General features: G+C 40.7%; 1 protein-coding gene across 10 annotated transcripts in view; it reads left to right on the top strand.

Moving 5' to 3' along the window:
• The window catches only part of nsd1b (nuclear receptor binding SET domain protein 1b), a 34,775-nt gene extending 13,554 nt beyond the window's left edge, over positions 1 to 21,221 (top strand). For 8 of the 10 annotated variants that reach the window (XM_082549622.1, XM_082549620.1, XM_082549621.1 and 5 more), the window contains 19 exons: positions 2,032 to 2,144; positions 2,270 to 2,525; positions 5,831 to 5,931; positions 9,989 to 10,031; positions 10,917 to 11,161; positions 11,244 to 11,381; positions 11,725 to 11,848; positions 12,615 to 12,815; positions 12,891 to 13,070; positions 14,507 to 14,663; positions 14,752 to 14,957; positions 15,043 to 15,155; positions 15,300 to 15,446; positions 15,886 to 16,008; positions 16,101 to 16,217; positions 18,069 to 18,210; positions 18,311 to 18,417; positions 18,500 to 18,701; positions 18,887 to 21,221. In XM_082549622.1, coding sequence (XP_082405748.1) covers positions 2,032 to 2,144; positions 2,270 to 2,525; positions 5,831 to 5,931; positions 9,989 to 10,031; positions 10,917 to 11,161; positions 11,244 to 11,381; positions 11,725 to 11,848; positions 12,615 to 12,815; positions 12,891 to 13,070; positions 14,507 to 14,663; positions 14,752 to 14,957; positions 15,043 to 15,155; positions 15,300 to 15,446; positions 15,886 to 16,008; positions 16,101 to 16,217; positions 18,069 to 18,210; positions 18,311 to 18,417; positions 18,500 to 18,701; positions 18,887 to 19,575 — 3,404 coding nt within the window. In that variant the 3' untranslated portion in view covers positions 19,576 to 21,221. The remainder of the gene's footprint in view (positions 1 to 2,031; positions 2,145 to 2,269; positions 2,526 to 5,830; positions 5,932 to 9,988; positions 10,032 to 10,916; positions 11,162 to 11,243; positions 11,382 to 11,724; positions 11,849 to 12,614; positions 12,816 to 12,890; positions 13,071 to 14,506; positions 14,664 to 14,751; positions 14,958 to 15,042; positions 15,156 to 15,299; positions 15,447 to 15,885; positions 16,009 to 16,100; positions 16,218 to 18,068; positions 18,211 to 18,310; positions 18,418 to 18,499; positions 18,702 to 18,886) is intronic. The other 2 variants (XR_014279358.1, XM_082549617.1) reach the window with 2 other exon arrangements.
• The last annotated feature ends 266 nt before the right edge of the window (positions 21,222 to 21,487 follow it).

Here is a 21,487-nt window from a genome sequence, read left to right as displayed (position 1 = left end):
GAACTCTTCTCTCCCTCAGTGGTTGCCATCTTGGCTTAGTAGCAGAAACATAAGGATAATTTCAGCCAGTTGAAGGCTACATCATCAGCGTTAATTTTGATTAATGACAATTAATGACAGTCACACCATGTTTAGAGGCCATTTCTCCATCTCTTGTTTATTTTTTAGAATTTTGTTTTATTCGTTGTTATAAATGCCAGTACAGATAAACCGGCTAATCACTAAAATCCTCAATGCAAATAACCAAAATATAGATGATGTTTGTCATGTCTTTGCTGTTTTTTTTGTTTGTTTGTGGGGGTTGTTGTTGTAAAGGTTGTGTCGATCGGATTAGCTTCATAACCGTGTGTACTCGTTACCCTTTGATTACTCAATTACAGAAGTACCTCATTCTGTTTAGATTAAATATTAAGCACTCTGGCAAATACCTCCTTAAAAAATAAATACTTCAGCCATTTTCAACTGCAAATTGCTAAACGTGGCCAATATCAGTTTTATACAATACGATTACGTCAAGTAAAACAACACTGTAACTAAAACCTGCCATAAATGTTGCCATGAGACAGAGTCAGACTGATATCAGTGTGTGAGGCAATTACATGCAGACGGTTTCTGATAATACAACAATTAATTGTGATAAATCACACATCTGTCACTGACTACATAGGTAGGAATTTCTGTTTATTACATTTGTTCTCAGCAATAATCAGAATACATCCAGTTCATTTGAGTCCCCTCAAGTTGTGCTGATTGGGAAAGACTCCTTCAGACTGATGGCAACATGTTGGCAATGTGTCTGCTTTTATAAAGTAGGTGGTGAGTCAGTCCAAATTGGATTGTGACTGTTTGCAGAAAAGTTGCCTCCCATCGGGCAACCTGTGCAATCGCCTTGTGATTAGAAGTGGCCATTGGTGTGCAACAGCCTTAACGCTGGGACAACCATTTAGTCGCCACTAGTTGCAATTAGTCACAGAATATGAAAAAATTTCAATTAAAAAAAAATCAGTACAATTATCAGGCAGCTGGAGATGATAATCTTATTTATTTGGTTATTTGTTATGATACATGGATACATGCTGTCCTATTTTTACTTGCACAACTGAGCCATTAGCTTTCACTGAATTAGGGGGTTGTTTTGTCAAGCTGAGTCTTGGTTGATTTTTTTTTTTAGGTTGAGCCAATTCACAAGTTTGGTCGGCTAACATTATCTGCATGTGATGAGCCCTCTTGTTCGTAGTATTCCCAGCAGGGGCGAGTCTACAGAGGGGGAGACAAGGGAGGGCAACTGCCCTCCCTGCTGTAGTGCCTTGCCCCCCTAGCTTTTGTTAACTCCATTTACACATAGGGGATTTTCAAATACTTCACTGAAGAGTGAAGTATTTGAAAATACTTACGCCTCTTTTGTGTCCCTGTAATGGTACAGTATCATCACGCAAAATATCGTGATGCTTTTCTGCATCTGTTGTTTTATTTTTCCCCAACCCTAGTTTATACAATAATGTGTATGAAATGAAAAATCTGTGTTTCTGAATAGTAAATCCTTTAACCACAGGTGTAAATCTGTGTGCACATTAAACTGCAGGTATAAAAGTAACAGTACTTTAAACTGTTATGTTCAGTTCTGAATTCTGACTTGCCATTGAGGAATTTAAAAAAAAAATAGCAGTCTGTTTCTGCTCATGTAATGGGTAGACTACTAACATAGTTAGTCTACCAGTTGTACAAATACTAGTGCTCTCAGTGTTAATGTCGTTAAAATGACGTTGACGCCATAACCGCATTAACACGGCAAATCTCCGTTAGTGAGTTAGCGCGAATCGCCCCGTGCGTGGGGCTGCACGGCGTCAATGCATTAGCGCGGTTAGCTCGTTAACGTGTTAGCGCAGTCCAGCCACACACACGAGGTGATCCGTTAACGACATTAACGCTGACAGCACTAACAAATACTGATGCTGTCAAAGGGCTAAATAGGTCAAAAATAAATGTATATCTATAATCTTTTTAAAAATAAAATAAAATTTGTCCCCTTAGCACATAAACGAATAAGAAAACCAAGCAAGAGGATGCTTGAATGGACTGAAGAGTACGACCAGATTTTCTCCGTGAGGAAGAAAACGAGAAAGCCTCTCCAGTTGATTGGAAAGGTAAAAATCACACAAAGTAAGCTCTTTTGTAAGTACACATTATTATATGAGCATAACAGTTTAGTATTAACCAGCCAGTGTAACTTTATACTGCTTCACACAACTCATGCAATCTGCTCTCTCAGGCCTCTCAACCCATTACCTCCATATCTGAACCCTCGGAGTGTGACAAGAGCATGCAAGTCCAGCCATCCTTGAACTTACTTCCCGAAATACAGACACCACCCCCTGAGGAAATCTGTGCAACGACGCCCTCTGACCTACAAATTCCCTGCACTGAAAACACACCTTCACAAGATGCACCTGTTCTTTCCATCGACACGTTAACCCCTCCTCCTGAAGCAGAACCTTCGCTACCAGAAAGCATCGTCAAAGACAATGGTAGGACTATGTTTGTGTGCTTTTCTTTCTGAGGACACAAGTTCAGGTCAAGTCTCTGTGTAGACTGTGGTTGAAATATTATACGGTTAACTTTAAGATTTTCCTGCATTGGCGCTAAGAAGCCTGAACCATGACCAGAAATATGCAAATGTGTTGTAGACAGCGTTGTGGCCATAGGCACGGGTATCGACGTGCTCCTCTGCCATTTCAGTACTCATACCTTTCACACAGGGTCAACTTATACATGAACTCTTTTAATAAGTGCTGCTGAAGGTTCTACAAGTTAAAAGGTTCTTTCACTTGATAAGGGCAAGGCTTTTAAACTTCTCATTAGTGGTCATGATTGCCTTCAAATGGTAGTTTCTATTTGCCAGCATAAAAATAAATGTTTGACATCAGACAGAAAAGTCCTAGGAACTCAGTGAAGCTGTAAGAAGGATAATTGTAGATTTATAGAAGCTGTGGAGATCTATTGGAGTCCTTTCAAAACAACTGCAGATTCCATCATCAGTTCAAACAATTGTACATAAGTACACCTTATTTGGTTAAGTCACCACTTTGGATCTTCTGCTAGACCTTGTCAAACTGTCAGCCTCAGATGAGAGGAAGTTGGTTAGGACGTTCAGGAACAACCTAGGAACCATCAAAGGCTCAAGGCTGCTGTGAACTGGCAACTGGTGGAACACCAGTGTCGCTGTTCACAGTGAAGCCAGTTTTACATTGACACGGAGTGAGAGGATGCCGATCAAGAAAGAAGACTGGTGCATGCATGGTGGCGGTATCATTGTGCTCTGGGGCGATTTTGCTGCCTGTAGTACATTGCACAAAGTGGATGGAATAATGAAGGAGGAGGACTTCGTCTTCACCATCAACAGCTAGACGCTTGAACACACTTGGACACAGTTTGGTGTTCCAACAGGACAATAAACCCAAACACACATAAAAACTGGTTTTAAATGGATAAAGAAGGCTAACATTAGGCTTCTGGAATAGCCTTCTGAAAGTCCCGCCCTCAACCATGTTGAAAATTTGTGGACTTAAACAAATATTAGTGGAGACGTATTTATATATTTGACCCTGTGTGGATTAAAGAAAATTAAAAATAAATTCAAAGCCCAAAATTACCGCGACATTCATGCCGCTGATAAGCAGTAATAAACCTGTAAGCACAACTGCACTTAAAGAAAGGCAAACAGAAATGATACAAGAACTTAGAGCTGGGCGATAGAACGATAACGATATGTATCGCGATATAACTTTTACTCGATAGAGAAATTAAGCTATCGCGATAGACCTCGCCGCTCTTGTCCTCTTAAAATAAAAAAAATAAAAAATAAAAAAAAGGTCAGCCAATCCAAATTAAGTAGCGCAGAGCCGAACCAATCACAGCCGCAGCGTCACGTCGCGTGACTTGTTACGTACAGCACAAGTGCCAAGCCGCACGTGTGTTTGTTTGGGAAGCAGCCAGCGGGTAATGGAGGAAATGAGTGTGCCAACTAGAAAAATCAACCGAGCGTGACCGAAGAGAAAACAGATGATGGTTCCAATGCCGGAGAGATTGTCGAACGGAAGAGCCATAGAAGTTCCGTAGTGTGAAGGTATTTCGGCTATTTCAAGTCTGACAAAAAACAGAGTAGTGTGCACTGTAAATTGTGCCGAAAGCAAGTCTGGAAATACAATAAACTGGTGCATGCGTCACACTGCGCCACGTTATTGTTTCGGTGAAATGAATTTCTACAATACTGTTACTGTTAATTCTACTCTCTGCAGTGTTTAAATGCTTACATATACACACAGTTACTGTCCCTCCACACATACGACTCGGTTCTGCTTCTATGCCGCAGCTTTGTTTACTTTTTCCCACCGAGGCTTCTAGACTTCTGATTGGCCAACATTTCTGCACGGTTAGGAATCTAGCGCCACCTGCTGCTTTGGCATGTTCATAGCAGCGTTTTCCTTCATTTCTGCCTTTATGTGTGGACGGGATTATTTTTTAAAACGAAAACGGAAAATCTCCGTTTTCAAAAATACCCGTGTACGTGTGGACGTAGCCTCAGTCTCTGACTGGAAGCGCTAATTCGTCATTCGGCTTTTGTCAGACTAAAGTAACTGTTAAAACTGTTTGAAAAGCTCAGCTATACAACAAGGAGAGATTGAGAATTTCCTTTTAGTTCTCAGTTTATTTGATATTGACAAAAGTTAGTCAGTTTTGTCTGTTCTTCTGTAAAACAAACTAAGATTTATTTTTAGAATTAATATTTTGTTTCTAAGTGGAATTGACAATTTAGTAGTCTGTTTCGTTTGTTCTCTTTTGAAACTTAAACGCTTTAGCGGCTGCCTTTTGTGTAGTTTGCAATATTTGCCTTTATTTATCTGAAAAAGTCTCATGTTCCTTGAGTACATCTACCCTGTTGAACTTATTATGGGAAATAAATATTTAAATAAAAACAAGCTGCTGATTATTTCACATTTTACTTGTGAGCAACGGCACATTTAAATCTTACAAATATAGTTATTTGGCTTATATCGTGATAGATATCGTTATCGCCTGAAATGAAAAAAACATATCGTGATATGAAAAAATCTCATATCGCCCAGCTCTACAAGAACTGGAACATGACAGGAATTCCCAAGAATTTGTAAGAATGAAGTTTGTGTTTTGTTTTAACAGGTTACAGTTCAGCGTGCAGTAAGTTAAGTGCTTAAAGTAAATACTGTCAGTAACACTGTAAAATGAGACCAGCTTAAGATGACTGGTTAAACAGGAGCTTTAACCAAATGAAGAGTAAATATTGTATTAAGCTTTATTCTTGTGCCAGTGATCTCATTACTGTAAACTATCAGTTATTATTAATAAAGCACTAGTTATTCACATATTTACACATACACAAGTATTTTAAGCACTTCCTGTCGAGCACACATAGATACAGTCAGAAGAAATGTGGGTTCATGCAGACCAGGGGAATAAACCACTGATGACCTAACCTACCTCCTGAGCCACACATAGCTGCTGCAAATGGCTTTTTAATGTAGGAAAAACCTTGAGAGTATTCCACAGAGAACCAGTCACTTTCTGTTTTGTAGCAGGCTGATAATAGTCAGTTTTTATCATCACTTATGTTATTTGGTTTGTATCCACTGCTCCTACAAATGTGTGACGGAGCAAACAAAGTCTAATGCAGGCTGTCAGTGTTTCCACACATGGACTTAAAAATTTTCTAAAGCCACATAAAACTTTGATTTACGGGTGTGTTGAAAACTTGTGATGGTTAATGCTAATCTGGCTGTGACACTTGTTTTTCCAGGAAGCGCTCCTGTGCTGGAGAAGAAGCGCAAAAGAAAACCCACTCAGAAGATCCTGGAATACTGCCTGGAGGCCGAGGCATCAACAGGCCTCAAGAAGAAGGTACAGCATGTTTAATGAGTGTACATTTATTCGTTTGGTGTAATGTATTTGTACTGTGATGTGCCAGCTTATAAGATAGAGCTGTACATTTTATTTAGCGCAAAAAAATCCATTTACCTTCATAAAAGCATTACATCAGATTAGATTTTACTGAGTTAGCAATTATAATTAGAAAGAAAATCTTAGTTTCCTCCTATAGTATCAGTAGTACAGTGCCATGAAAAAGTATTTGCACATTTGTCATACTTAAATGTTTCAGATCATCAAACAGATTTTAATATTAGACAAAGATTGACATCTGTCAGTCTGGAAAGGATTACAGAGATATTTCCGAGGCTTTGGGACTCTGGCAAACCACAGTGAGAGCCACAGATGAAGGAAACTTGGAACAGTAATGAACCTTCCCGGAGGTGGTCTACCAAGACACTAATGACTCCCCACGGATGTCACAAAAGAACCTGGAACATCATCTAAGGAACTGCGGGACTAACTTGGCTCAGTTAACCCTTTAAAGCCGGTCGGAGCGGGCACGCTCCGTTTTGCCTATTTTTAAATCCCTGTAGAACCGGAACTAGCGCAATAATTTTTTTTGCATATGAAACCGGAGGAGTTGTACTTACATCTTATGCCATCAGCTTGTCCTAGGTCACGGTTTCCTTCCACATATAGCTTTGCAAATATTGCATAAAAAGCGCTTGCAGGAACAAAAACATAATATTCCAGAAACACGCTTTGCCGATCCGATCAGCTGTTCGTAACACTTCCCACATTGAAACAGACGTCAGCGCGAACGATCGCATGTCCGCTATTTCCTGCCCGAAATCGGAAGTGACGTCATTTTCGTGGAAAATGTAGTTTTTTACTTGTAAGCCTTAAAAGCCTATACTGGTGTTTTTAGAAGTCATGTTTGACTTTATGCTTTTCTGAATAGTTTCTGGGATGCTTAGAACTCGAATTGCACTGCTGGAAATAGTTTATTTTGATACACATGCTGTTTTCTTTGCAAATTTGCATCATAGGATTGTTTTTTCGTTTTTCCTGCAGTATATAAAAATTGCTGTATCTCAAAAATAAAACTATGAAGACACTCAAAATAAATTTCCTGTTGTTGTAAACTATTTTTTGCAACTTTTTTGTATTTAAAATTTTGAGGGATAAACCTCTTAAATTTCTCCAAGTAGAAATATATGTAAAAAACAAAAAACAAAAAGATTTTCAATTTTTTTGTAGTTTATTGCACTTTTTTGCAATTAATGTAGTTACTATGGACTTAATGCATACATATTATTAAAATATGGGCTATAACAGTTGTATTGATGTATAGCAACTTGAAATGCTCCCAAAAATGGCTCTACAACATGTTAAAATATAAAGTAAGCTCTGGCAGACTTGGTTCTATGGTAGGTCTTAAAGGGTTAAGGTCAAAGATCTTATGCAAATATAAGAAAGAGACTGGGTAAAAATGGCATCAATGGGAGAGTTCAAGAGACACAGAAAACCACTGCTGACTAAACGGAACATAAAAGCTTATGACTCATTAAAAGTACTCTTATTATACAGGAGGATGATCCAAAACATGGCAGCAAGAAATCCTCTGAATGGCCAAAAAAGAAATAAAATGAAGGTTTTGGAGTACCTGAGTGAGTTCAGACTTTTATCCGATTGAGATACTTTGGCCTGACCTTAAACAGACCATTCATGGAATTGGAATTAAAATTCTGCAAAGAAGAGTGGACCAAAACTCCACAGTGATCTGAAAGACTGATTGATAGTTATCACAAAGTACTTTACAAAGTAGTTCTTGCTGCCAAGAGTGGCACAACCACTTGTTACGGGTTATTACTTTTTCACACAGGACTTAGCAGGTTTGGATAACTTTTTCTCCTTAATAAAAGAAATAATCATTTAAAAACTGTTACTCCATGACTCCAAGACAAAATTAGTAGTCAAAGCTCTCATTATGTTATCCACGGTCAGATTTAGTCACTCCTGCACCAGCAAGACATTGTTTTTATTGCAAGCTGTAAAGCAAATAAGTATAAGGAAAATTTTCAAAAATGCACCAGTGGGAATGGAAAGTTCCTTGGGTGATCTACTAACACTAACACTTTGTGTATGAACACTAATTCATACACAAAGATGCAGTCGGTTTATTGCGATAATTGTGAGCAGCATGGATTAGTGACTTGGAAACAAGCGCACCTGATGAGGGAGTGCAAGGGAGCGTTTAAAGCCCTAACAAAAATGAATCGTTGTAAGTTTGGATTTTACAGGTTTTTCTCTCTGAAAACAGTGTGGCAGTTACGATAAATGAGAGGAGGCTGAAGGAGAGAATGCTTTACTATAACCGTGAACTCATTTGTTAGAAATAGGTGGGAACTGTGTGAGGTCCTGAGGCCTGAATCTCAGTTTGGAGTATAAGATTTTTCTGCACACCATTCAGGTCAGCTGTAGCGCAGATTTCAGGTTTATAGGGTGGAATAGTTTCTCCTCTGGATCAATCCTGCCTCCACCTGAGCTGTGAGAGATATCTCTGATAATACAAAGTGGAGAGAGTTGTAAGCAGCATGTAAGAACTGATGATCTGATGGTCAGACAGATGTCTTTACCTTCCTAAATTCAGTCTGATGCTTGGTCATAGTTGATGTTCAGTTATAGTCAAATAATAGAAACTTGCCACTGTGTTGAAAAAACCTTAGAAACACCAATGTGCATGTAGGCAAATGCATGACCGATGCACTGTGCTACTTAAATAAACAGCACTGCACCACGGGCATTAGAAACATTAGAATCCTTTTTCAGTCCAATAAAAACAACGTAGGGATGTTTGATTGGCCTCCGGTCACAAACATAAGCACCGGTTGAGTGTTTCCAGTCATTCCAGCATTTAAGAGATGATGGAGGGTTAATCCTCCCACACGTGTTTAGTTAAGATGTTTAGTTAAGCGCATCTAAACACGCATTATGTTAAGAGCTTCTTAAAGTCTGGGGCTTTCAAATAATGAAGTGTATTTCATTTTATGTAAGCTTTGCTTTGAGTTATAAATAACAAACATAAGTATAAATAATACAAGTAAAGGATTTATGCTGTGGAGATGAAGCTGAGACTATGAGATGATCAGATTATTTCAGATTATTGTGTAGTTAAAAAACAAACAAACAGATAAACAATTTTATAGAGCCAAAAGTGCCTTTAAAGATTAAAAGTGTTTGTTTTTAATTGAATTTATTTGTTTTTAAATATTTTATTTTAAACATCACTCACCTTACATTCAATCTCAGCTAAGAAAAGAAGTCAGTGACTTTCAAAAACAAAATAAAACTTTGACAGCGTGTAGTTCTTCCCTGATCCTCTGTGTATCACTCCTAAGAATGTCTTTAGAACTGATATCGTGTAGATGAGCACCCCCAGTTTCCCCAGCAAGAGATGCGTGGAGCCTCTACTTGAGGTTGAAGTTTCTCTCAGAGCTCCCTCGTGGTCTTGTTCACAAGTGAGACAAGACGGAGATGGAGATCAACAGATGGACTGGTGTATAAATCCAGTTTTCTGTGGTGAAGCGAGAGCAGATTAAGATCACAAATACAAGTGTTGAAAAGGCTCTGAAGAGAGGCTGGGCTCACCTTTAGAGACAGGACTCAATCACTCAGGAGGGGCTCAGGGTACAGCTGTTGATTCCTCCACATCGAAATGAGCCAGTTGAGTTGGATCAGCCATGTGACTAGGATGCCTCCAGGACATCTCCTAGATTAAGTGTTTTGGGCTTGTCCTACATGCTGGAGGGATTATGTCTCTCCACTGGCTTGGAATCTTTGTGTCCCCCGAGAAGAGCTGGAGGAGGTGTGGGCATTTCATCTCAGACTGATGCCCTTTCCAACCTGGCTGGAATAAACGATGGATGGATGGGCATGGATGGAGGATTCTAGCCTTAAAATGCTTTTGAGAATTGCAGATAAGAGCTACAAACAAAGCAAAAAAAGAAACTTTTTTTTGTTTGATAGACTAAAACAATGTTGGTTTAACTGCAGTCATTTTTGAAAGTGTTCCTCTTTGTTCCAGGTCAAAACACTGAAGACTAATCCACCTCCAACTCCTCAATCTGGTCAGTGAGTTTTCGTAAAGCCTTCTAAATTACACTGTAGTGTGCGGTATCTCATCCAGGACTACTTTTATTTAACTTAACAGTAGGTAGCAGGCCTATATCTGTATTAGAGGCAGGCTTATAAAGACATGCTTGATCAGAGGATTTTTACTCATCTGCCACTTTTTCTTCTTCTCCTCCACTTGCCCAGTTTTCAACTCTTTGGGAATCACATTAATAGTGTAAAAATACAATTTTATGTCTGTGTTATCTTTGGTATTTTCCATAGTTTTTATTAAAGAAATGAGAACAAATAGTGTTTTTGTGACAGACCGCTAGTAACAAAGTGTCCAGAAATACAATTTAGAATTAGTGCTTTACTAAATTATCTGTTATATGTCGACACGACACACATCATCCCTTGAGTTTTGTATATTTATGCTTGACTGACTCATAGGTCAGTGTTAGTGATGGCTTAGAAAACAAAACAAACAAAACATGAGTGGAAAAGCAGCAGATTTAGAAAGGAGAAAATATAATAGGTAATTAAATGTTGTAAATGAAATAAAATAATCATTGTGTACATGTTAAATCTATAAAGTGTAATTACATTATTTGTTCAGTGGGTTTCAAACATTTTATGACACAGAAGAAGAAGAAGTTAACATAAAAAAAAAATCCAAGTCACCAGATTTTCTTTTTTCCTTGTAAATTAAATTTGGGAAAGCAGCCAACTAAAATACGCTCTGAGGAGTCCAGATGAATTTACAGCCAAGCGTATTTAATCTGCACAGTTAATGTAATTTAATATGATGCTAAGAGGAAGTCCTTGTTGTTATGAGTTGAAAATCTTGAAAAGCTAGTTTTTCTGTCTTACTGTTTCAAATATGGTTTTCTTCCACATAGACTGCTCAGCACCACCCCTAAAATCAAAGAGTAAGCCACTTCCAGCATCAGAGTCCACACCGGCAACGACCTCTGACCTCTGTACACCCACACCTTTGGTTCAGACCAGCACTCCTGCACCTTCTGCTCCAGAGCAGTCTTCGCCAGAACCCGGACAGGAGGAGACGGCACCAGCCGATGTCGACGATCCTCAACCGGACGACGGTAAAGCCGAGGACATCAAAAAGGACGGAGCAGAGTCAGAGGTTGGTCAGCTTTACTTTTTTACGTACAGCAATAATTAAAATTGTTGCTATGCAACAGCAAAGTCCTGCTTTGTCTCCTCAGGGTGAACCATCCAGCCTGGACAACAGTTTCTGCTCCATGAAGGACGACTTGTCACTGTGTGACGACTCACTTTTACCTACGAGGAAGATCATAGGGGACCGAGGAGGCCCGGCTTCCATGAAGGAGAACATATGTCAGGTGAGCTTTCAGCAGTTTAGTGACAAAAAGATCCCTAGAAATGTGTCCAGAAGCTCCATAAGAAAAGGTTTCATTTTAGCAGTGATAGATTAGAACGCTACTTGTGTCTTTACAAGAAGCTCTACAGCGACTTCTCTGCTGCTGTATTCAAACATTTTATCACAGCTTCCATTTCTGTTCAGTTCATTACTTTATGGTCAGATCTAAACAACAGTTAGCAGACATTAGATGTTTTCCTCTAAAAACTCTGAAGCCTTCATATCCACCTCGCAAACCATGCATACATGAGACGTAAAGTTCCCTCTCTCTGAGTCATTCTAGTTATGCTATGATCTCTGCTCAGGTGTGTGAGAAGACCGGGGAGCTGCTGCTCTGTGAGGGTCAGTGTTGTGGCGCTTTCCACCTGCCCTGCATATCTCTGGCCGAAGCACCGAAGGGGAAGTTTGTCTGTCCAGAGTGCAAATCAGGTAAAAACTAAACAGCTGTTCCCTGATGTCAGTAGAGCCTATAATTTAATTCTTGATGTGTGAATTTTCCAAATGTAAAAATCACTACAAAAGGTCAGACTGTAAAGTCTAAAGATGTTCTAGCATAAGAAATATCCAAGCGTTTGGATTTTTCTTCACTCCCCATGTTGCCTTAATCCACAACGGGTCACCGCAGTGGGTGGACTTTTATTTTTTATTTTTTGTGTCTGCTCCCAGGATCAAACTGGGAATCTATGTAAACCACTACACATAGACCACTACGCAAATTTATTTATTGTTATTATTTATTTATTATTTTTAGTTTTCAAAAATTTTCTTTATTTTTGGTTTCAATTTTATTTCTGTTTGTAAGACTTTTTAGTCTGTTTTAGCAATCATTAAATAATTTTTTTTTTAAATAATTTTTAAAAAAAATGCCTGTCATGTTTGCCATTTTATTTATTTTTGTTCATACAATGGAAAAACATGTTTAGTATTGAAATCATGTCTAGCATGGGAAGTTTTAAACAAATAGTTCACGATTAAAAACAGATTTAAAATGAATTGTTAAAATAATCATAGTTTTATTAGGAATTATAGTTTTATTTATATATATTTTCCCAGTCATTTGTGTTCATTGCATTCTGGAAGCGATTAGAGGGAGAATTGAGGCCACTTATTATCTGCTGTTTTCATTTTGTTAAATTAATATGAAAATATATTTTTTTAGGTGATCATTTAAACCTGTGACTTTTCCTGTGTCCAGGACTCCACACCTGCTTTGTGTGTAAAAAGCGCGGTGAGGATGTGCGGCGCTGCATGATCCCTGTGTGCGGGAAGTTTTATCATGGCGAGTGCATCGCCAACTACGCCCCGACCGTACCCGTGAACAGAGGTTTCCGCTGCTCCATCCACGTTTGCCTCACCTGCTTCATCGCTAATCCCAACAGCTCCAACATCTCTAAAGGTAATCAGAGACCGCACCTTCGCTGTAATCACCCGTCTTGCGCCGTGGCATTTACTCTCCTCTTTACGTCTACAGGTCGGCTGGTACGTTGCGTGCGCTGCCCGGTTGCCTATCACGCTACAGATCTTTGTATGGCAGCGGGCAGTGTTGTACTCTCCAACAACAGCATTGTCTGTCCTAACCATTTCACCCCCCGCCGCGGCGTCAAGAATCACGAACACGTGAACGTCAGCTGGTGCTTCGTCTGCACTGAAGGTACAGATGCGAAAGGAAACTCCAGACCAGACTAAACTGGTTTTGTTGCTGAGCTGTTTTCTTCACCTCAGATTTATATTTTATTTCACCTTACGGTTACGAATTACAGTCAGGTGGAAAATAAAGTACCGGTAAGGTTTTATGTCAGGATATTAATAAATCATCTGGTTCTCACAAAGTATTTTACGATCACCAACACGTGGCATATGTCACTGTCATTATTTATTTAACAAAAACTGAACCAAAATCCAGAATTACTGTATGAAAAACTTAAGAATACCTTTTATTGTTTCCACAAGAACTAAGATTTTTGTTTAATTCATCATCATCGTTGTTTCAAAGGCTAGAGCTGAAGACCAAATTTCTGCTCTAAGGTAAACTTTCAAACTGGTCCAAAAACATGCAAAATCCACTGGAGATGCAGCCTCAACAGGCAGAAAAGCGTTTAGTGAAATACAGTTTTAATACATTTAAAAACATGGACAAAATTGAAGTAAAATAGACATAAAGCACCCAGAAAGGGTTAGGCCATAGACTCATTTGGACATAATCAAAGACCCAAGGCTCTTGGGAGCTCCCACTTTTTTAGGAATGGAAGTTTCCAGTTTTGGTCTGCTCTGGCAGGTGTTCTGGAAAATTTGGTATTTTCCAGTGTCTCATTGTTTACTATACCCAGTGGGATAGTGCCACAGAGTCCAACGGACTCCCACAAAATCACCACAGAGTCCCGCAGACTCTGTGGCAGCCAAGCCAAGTAATGATCTTAGAGAAGCAGTTGTTACTGCCTATCTGTCTGGGAAGGGTTACAAGTAGATTTCCAAACAATTTAAAGACCATCATTCTACCGTGAGAACGATCATTCACAAGTAGAAACTGAACACAGCTGCCAAACTTCCCAGAAGTGGACATTCCAGCAAATTTACCCCAACGTTGTTTAGCAAAACTGCAAAAAGCCCAAGAGCTGCATGTCAGACTCTCAAGGCCTCACCTGAAGTTCTTGATGGTACAATTTGAAAAAAAGAATGAACAAGTATGGCTTGTTTTGAGAGGTTTGTAGGAGAAAGAACATGGCACTACAGCTCAGTTTTCGCACAAGTCGGATCTGAACAAACCACAAGACTACTGGAATAAAGACCTTTGGATAGATGAGACCAAAGGGGAGATGTTTGACTGTAATGCGAAAAACGAAACAAGCCAATCAGCTGGAACATCTTATACCAGCTGCTGATGGTGGAAGTGTGATGATTTGGGCTTGTTTTACAGCAACAGGACCTTAAAGTCATTGAGCCAACCATAAACTCCTCTGTATACATACAGAGTACATATAGGACTAAATGTGAGACCAGCCGTCTGACAAGCTTTAGCTGTCAGACGGCTGGCTTCATGATTCATTGATGAGAGGTTAATGCAATGCTGTCCCTCCTCCTGTGCTCCAGGGGGCAGCCTACTCTGCTGTGAGTCCTGTCCTGCTGCATTTCATCGGGAGTGTCTGAACATCGAGATGCCCAAAGGCAGCTGGTACTGCAACGACTGCAAGGCCGGGAAGAAGCCTCGCTATAAAGACATTGTATGGGTCAAAGTTGGGCGCTACAGGTCAGCTATGACCCACAGAGTCTTTTAAATCTGAAAAGTCAGACGCACGTCATCAAATCCTTTATTCTCCCATTTTCTGCTCCATAAGGTGGTGGCCGGCAGAGGTCAGCCATCCCAAAACAATCCCAGAAAACATCCAGAGAATGAGGCACGATGTCGGCGAGTTCCCCGTTCATTTCTTCGGCTCCAACGACTACCTGTGGACCTACCAGGCCAGAGTCTTCCCTTACATGGACGTGGACGCCAACAGCAAGGAAAAGATGGGTAAAGGGGTTGATGCGACCTACAAAAAAGGTAGGCAAAAGTAAAATTTGTCCTTTGATCGGTTTGATATCATGGTTTGTGTTTGCGATCGCTGACTTTTGACGTCCTTCCTCAGCTTTGGAGGAGGCGGCTGTGCGGTTCCGTGAGCTGCAGGCAGAGAAGGAGCTTCGGCAGCTTCAAGAGGACAGGAAGAACGACAGGAAGCCTCCTCCATACAAACACATTAAGGTAATGGAGGTGCCTTTACTTTGAAATCAAGCTGCTTAAATCACAAAGAAACTGTAAAAAGCTTTCTTCATAAGTTGACTTAAAAAATGAGGTTTGATTGTAATGCTCGGTGATGAGTGATACACACCTTTCTGACTCATTCAGGTTAATCGACCAATAGGAAAGGTTCAGATCTTCACTGCCGACCTCTCAGAGATCCCCCGCTGTAACTGCAAGAAGACAGATGATAGTCCATGTGGGATGGACTCCGAGTGTATCAACCGCATGCTGCTCTACGAATGCCATCCACAGGTACCGAAACACCTTCATCACGCTCATGCACAGCTACAGATGGATTCACTGACTGATCCAAATCATTGAATTCAGGTGTTCCAGTCACTTCGATGGCCACAGGTGTATTAAATCATACAGACTGCTTCTACAAGTATTTTAATCCAGTTAGTTTGGTTTCATTTTTTTCTAGAATTTTATTGTACAAGGTGCATGATCTAAGTGTTTTTAGTTATTTAGTGAAATTTTCTACTTTCAGGATGTTAAGAAATGCGTTTAAAAATCTACTATGCTGCCACCAATAGCTGTGCTTGACCAATTGGAGTTTAGTGGGGCTAAGACGTAATAGTTGTATTGCTCCAGATCTTCTAAAGTTGAATCGGGAACTTTAGCGGCTGCCTGCCCTGGACTTTGCAGCCAGGTGTCGAGTATCTGACCGAGGCCGCTTCTTTACTTGCAGGTTTGCCCGGCGGCCGAGCGGTGCCTCAACCAGGCGTTCACCAAGCGTCAGTACAGCCAAGTAGAGATCTTTAGGACGCTGTCTCGAGGCTGGGGGCTCCGCTGTGTCCATGACATTAAGAAGGTAACCGCAGTGCTGCTGCTGTTGCTGCTGGAATTCCCATCATAAGCCAGGAGTGAATGATCCACGTTTCCCGTATGTGTTTGTTCTCTCAGGGTCAGTTTGTGAGCGAGTATGTCGGGGAGGTGATCGATGAGGAGGAGTGCAGGTCGAGGATCAGACACGCTCAGGACAACAACATCTGTAACTTCTACATGTTAACTCTTGACAAGGTACGACTCAGAGCCACGTGTGTTTTTAGGGTGTTTTCACATTAGCCTGTTACGTTCAGTTCACTTATGCAGGTGTGTACACATTAATCGCAAAACAACTGCACCAAGACCCTTCGGAGGAGGAGGTCTCATTCAGTTCCTAACCGATTCGTTTATGGTGTGAAAGTGATCAGACCTCAACCAACTATCAGGTGAACGTTGGAAGTTTAAATTAACATCTTCCCGTAGCCACATATATTTTGCATTCTGGGATGCAACAGGGTAACTTCGATGTACAAAGGTCTGTATGGGCTGGCAACCAGCTGTAAAATGTAAATTATCGTTTCATCATATCTTCCCTAATAACTAAGTGGAAAGAAACCAAACCACAGGAAAATACTTCAAGTTTACAAACCCATTAACTAGGGCTGTGCGATATGACCAAAATCTCATATCCCGATATAAGACATCTATCGTCCGATAACGATATAAATCACAAAAATTTAACATTTTCTGTAAATTCTGTGAATCTCGCGCAGCTCGACTTGCGGGAAGTGTTTCCAGCTGGGCGTCATGTACCTGGAGTCGAGTGTTGTAACCGATGCATGAAACGATACATTTTTAGACATAAGTTGTAACAGCCGCCGTTTTCTTTGTGAGTATTTATTACACAGCGTGCTGCGTTTGAGTCTAAGGTTTATTTTTTTTAGCACCTGACGGCTCTATGTTGCTTTTCATCGGAAAACACTCTGCATCGTCTTTCATATGATTCAGTTTATTTTGAAAAGTCTCAACAGGATCTTGAGCTTTATTGTGAAAGGTTTATGTGGAAAATAAACAAGCGGACACGTGATGCTGTTACCTTGTTACTAACGACAAGGCATTAAAACAAGCGCTTGTCTGTCTGTAGTGTGGTTATATTAAATATAAGAGAAAGAGAGAACTTTAAGAAAATAATATAGCCACTACAGTGACCATCAAAACGATGAAAAAATATTGCCATAAACAGTTTATTTTGCGACACCACGAAACAAATGATAGCGTAAAATGAAACATTAGACGTCATCCGATACATATCATTATATCGAAAAGCCCTACCATTAACTGATTTGGACCAGAGTAAATGAACTATAACTGTGAAAACGCTGCTAACCTCAAGAGCAATCCTATTCAAGACTACAGAATGCACTAACTGAGGTTTTGCAGCTACGTGGCCGCTTACTACATGACATTAACTTGTCAGTTATTATGAATGTGTGACAATCATGGTGGCCATGTTGGATCAAGTGAATAAGGCCCCAGTCACATTGGGTCAGAGCTCAGTTAGTGGCCTCCCCAACTTTGTCTAGTAACTGGTAGTGTCGTTTTTCTTTTTGAGCGAGTATAGAGGATAAAGTGGTCAATGTAGTTCTGAGGAGAAATAACAAGTGCATCAACATTAACCAAGGACTTGAGCCTTAACAGGGAACACAGAAGAGTGTTTAAAGCAGTCCAAATTATGGTTTAAGAAAAAAAAACAGTAGCAAACTGCCACATGGTTAGATTAAATCTAATTAAGATCTAAAATTATTCACTTACACAGAACAGCTTTGGAGTAAAGCCTCTGAACATGAATGGCTTTCCTACATCTCTTGTTTCCTGCCGTCTCTTTTTTTCAATCAATACCTCCTGATAGGTATGAATGCACTTCTAACAGAATCGTGTGTTTGGTAGTTTTAACCTTGTTACCAGCAGTAGATGCTTTCTTGGCACTTTGGAAATTTCATGGCCAGACCTGTGTTTGAGTACAGGTTATAGCTACAACTTCAAACTAGAGACCTATACAGTAATTAAGTTTAATTTAATTTCTTGTTGGATGACTTTGTGTTTTAGGATCGGATCATTGATGCTGGGCCGAAGGGGAACGAGGCACGCTTCATGAACCACAGCTGTCAGCCAAACTGTGAGACGCAGAAGTGGACGGTGAACGGTGACACCCGGGTGGGACTGTTCGCTCTCATCGACATTGCCGCAGGTTCGCCGCCTCTTACAGATCAGAAGATAGAAGTTGTTTCTATCTTGATGTTTGGTGATGCCAGCAAGCCACTCTCACTCATTTGTGTTTATCCTTTCAGGCACAGAGCTCACCTTCAACTACAACCTGGAGTGTTTGGGCAACAGGAAGACAGTGTGTAAATGTGGAGCATCAAACTGCAGCGGCTTCTTAGGCCTCAGGCCAAAGGTGAGAGGAGGGACACGCCACAAAAATTAATAACCACCTGTGTTTGTTTGGGAATAACCTACTCCTCTGCTCTCTGAACCAGAACAACCCCCCGCCTGATGATAAAGATCGCAAGCTGAAGAGGAGAGGTCACGGCAAGAGGAAGAAAAAGGTGGTGTTGACCAAAGAAAGGGAGGACGAGTGTTTCATCTGCGGAGACGGAGGACAGATGGTGTCATGTAAAAAACCTGGATGTCCCAAGGTTTACCATGCAGACTGCCTGAACCTCACCAAGAGGCCTGCAGGTCAGTGACTTAATTTATTTAGGATTTTCTCTAATCCACACAATATCACCCAGTTTTTATGAAAATAAAATGTAGGATGGTCCCAAAACAGATCTATGCCACCAAATGTTTATTACAGCTGGTGGAAATGTTGTTGTGGTCCTCAGTGAAATAAAGATTCCTTAATGTTCTTGCATTTGTTGTAGGTCGGTGGGAATGTCCGTGGCACCAGTGTGACATATGCAGTAAGGAGGCTGCGTCCTTCTGCGAACTGTGCGTCAGTTCCTACTGCTGCCAGCACCGTGACGGCCTGCTCTTCATCTCCAAACTGGACGGCAAGCTGTCCTGTAGTGCCCATGACCCCTGCGGGGAACCGCTAGAAGCAGGCGAGATCCGAGAGTACACACCCGAACCCACAGCCCTCACCTCAGGGCTGGGCATGGCGGTCATTCCCTCCTCTGCTACTAACACTACCTGCAACGTTAACCCGACTGCCAGGAGGGCCTGGGACGTAAGCACCGGTGCCGGCATGTGCGCGTCAGAGTCCTTTCCTGCTTTTTCCATCCCAGTACCTATCACTATTCCCGTCGCAGCTCCTGCAACGTCGCCTCCTCCCAGTAGTTCTGATGCTCCCAGCAGCCCGCACGTGTTCGACCTCCCCCACTACTCGCCCATCTCCTCATATGAGGAGGAGAGGGATGTCTTGGAGGAAGACCTGTTGGCTGAAGAAGAGGAGGAGGAGGAGGAGCTGTTGGAAGAGGGTGATGCAGAGAGGCATAAATCAGACACTAGTGAAGACGACAGAGAGACGGTAATGGAGGAGGAGGGGGTCGAATACCTGGAGCTCAAAGATGAAGAAGAAGAAGAGGAGGAGGAGGATGAAGAAGAGGAGTGACGCACAGAGGATCATTATTTACAGAGTCACTACAGTGAGGAAGCACATGGAGGTTACTCAGTTACAGTCACTGTTAATGTTCAGTATTCAGTTGGATGTATGGAGGGGCTTTTAGGAGAAAACTACATTTAAAAAAATAAACAAATTGTGAGGTTTATAAATAAATAATATAATATAATATAATTTATGTATACACTGACACACATCCAACAATTTTGCAGTTTATTTATGCTTGCATTACATGTAGTTTTACCCTGGTAATCACTCCCTACCTCCATCTACACACCTGCTACGAGTGCACAAAAACTATCCGGACCCGGGACATCAATCATGAGACTTGGAAACACATTTCATCTTTTTTTGTTTTGTTTTCTCACATGTTTGTTGGAGGTGTAGGTCAGGTGTCCTATCAAGCTTTGTGCGGTTAGAGGCAGATGTTTTATGCTAGAAAAGAGAGTCACAGCTGGGCTCGGTTTGTGACTTCTACTGAGTTAAATCGGGATTATGTTTACATCCGTGCAGTTTGAGGCCGTGTCAGAAAAACGTTGTATTTGTCTAGAATTAAACTAGCTGAAGTTCTCTGTGTCCTTTTTAAAGCTTTTCTTTCTAATCTGAACACTGTTGAACCACCACAACCAACTCGCCCTTGTGGTCCAGTTGTCGGGACGCACGATGCTGGCAACACCTGCCACAAAGGCCCGAGTCAACGTACACGCAGGACTCCATATCCTGGGAATATTAATTGTTGCTTATATTAAATCCACTCTCCTCTCCATTTCCAGTTCTTCATGATGACTCACATCAATTAGTTGGTGCTTCAAGATCCAGGACTACCAGTGAAGATATGACAGGCTGCCTGGAGTAGTCTTAACCATGCCAACTTTGTCTTTCCTGGTGTTGTTGGGAAAAACAAAATGCAGTATAATGGAATCAACTGTTTTTTTAATACATGTAGATTTGGTTTGCAGCTACAAATAGACTCTAGATTCGAACATTTCATGCCAAAAAAAAAGATTAACTGTTTGAAAGTTAAAGTGTGAAAGATTTCGTGCCATCCTGGGACATTCAGCTCCACTGTTGTTGGACTGCAGGCTCACGTCGTCCAACAACTAATGGTGTGCAACGCGAAATGAACGCTCAGCCTTGCCCTTGCAGTCGGAAAGAAAAGGTAGCACTCAGTTGGCTCCAGTGTGTGTGCTGTGCTCTGTAGTCATTATTTATTCGCTGGTCTGTGACGCACAAACGGTGACGAGGGAGGGAGGGAGAGTGGCGGGGTCGATGCCCTCCTCCCTCGTTCTTGACCCCCGCACTTCTCGGGGAAACAAAAGTCTTTCGGAGGGAGCAAAAACGTTTGAAACGGCGGACTCCTGTCACCACGCTTGCACTTGGGTATGTGTTCTTGCCACGTTTCGCTCTGTCTTCAAGCTTAATATTGTCTGTGTGTTATCTGCCAATGCCTTAGAGTGTATTTCTTTGGAGATATTTTTAAGGAACAATGTCGCCCCTGTGAGAGCCAAGTTTCCCTACTAATGCCTTTTTACAGTTGCCCAACAAGAAATGTCTCATTCCAGTGTAATTATGTTAGATCTCAACCACTGACCTGTCAAAACAACTGCTATATAAATATATAAGAAGACATGAAATAAGCATCTTGTGGCTCGTATCTTTTTTTTTTGTTTTGAGATTAATAATTATAAATCTGAAAAGAGATCTGTGAGATACTTGGATGCTTTTTAAAGCCAATAATGTCAATTTTTAAAATAATTACATTATACCACATTATTATTTAATTAAAATAAATCACACAAGTCAAGGATCCAAATTAGTATGTTTTCACTACTATAGATATATAGAAATAAATTTTTTTTTAATGATATTTTGTGAATTATCAAAATTTTCTTTTTTATAACGA

The sequence above is a fragment of the Aulonocara stuartgranti genome, assembly GCF_965226115.1.
Source record: "Aulonocara stuartgranti genome assembly, chromosome: 10".
In the NCBI taxonomy this organism is placed as follows: Eukaryota; Metazoa; Chordata; class Actinopteri; order Cichliformes; family Cichlidae; genus Aulonocara; species Aulonocara stuartgranti.
This window is presented reverse-complemented; position numbering and strand designations above follow the sequence as displayed.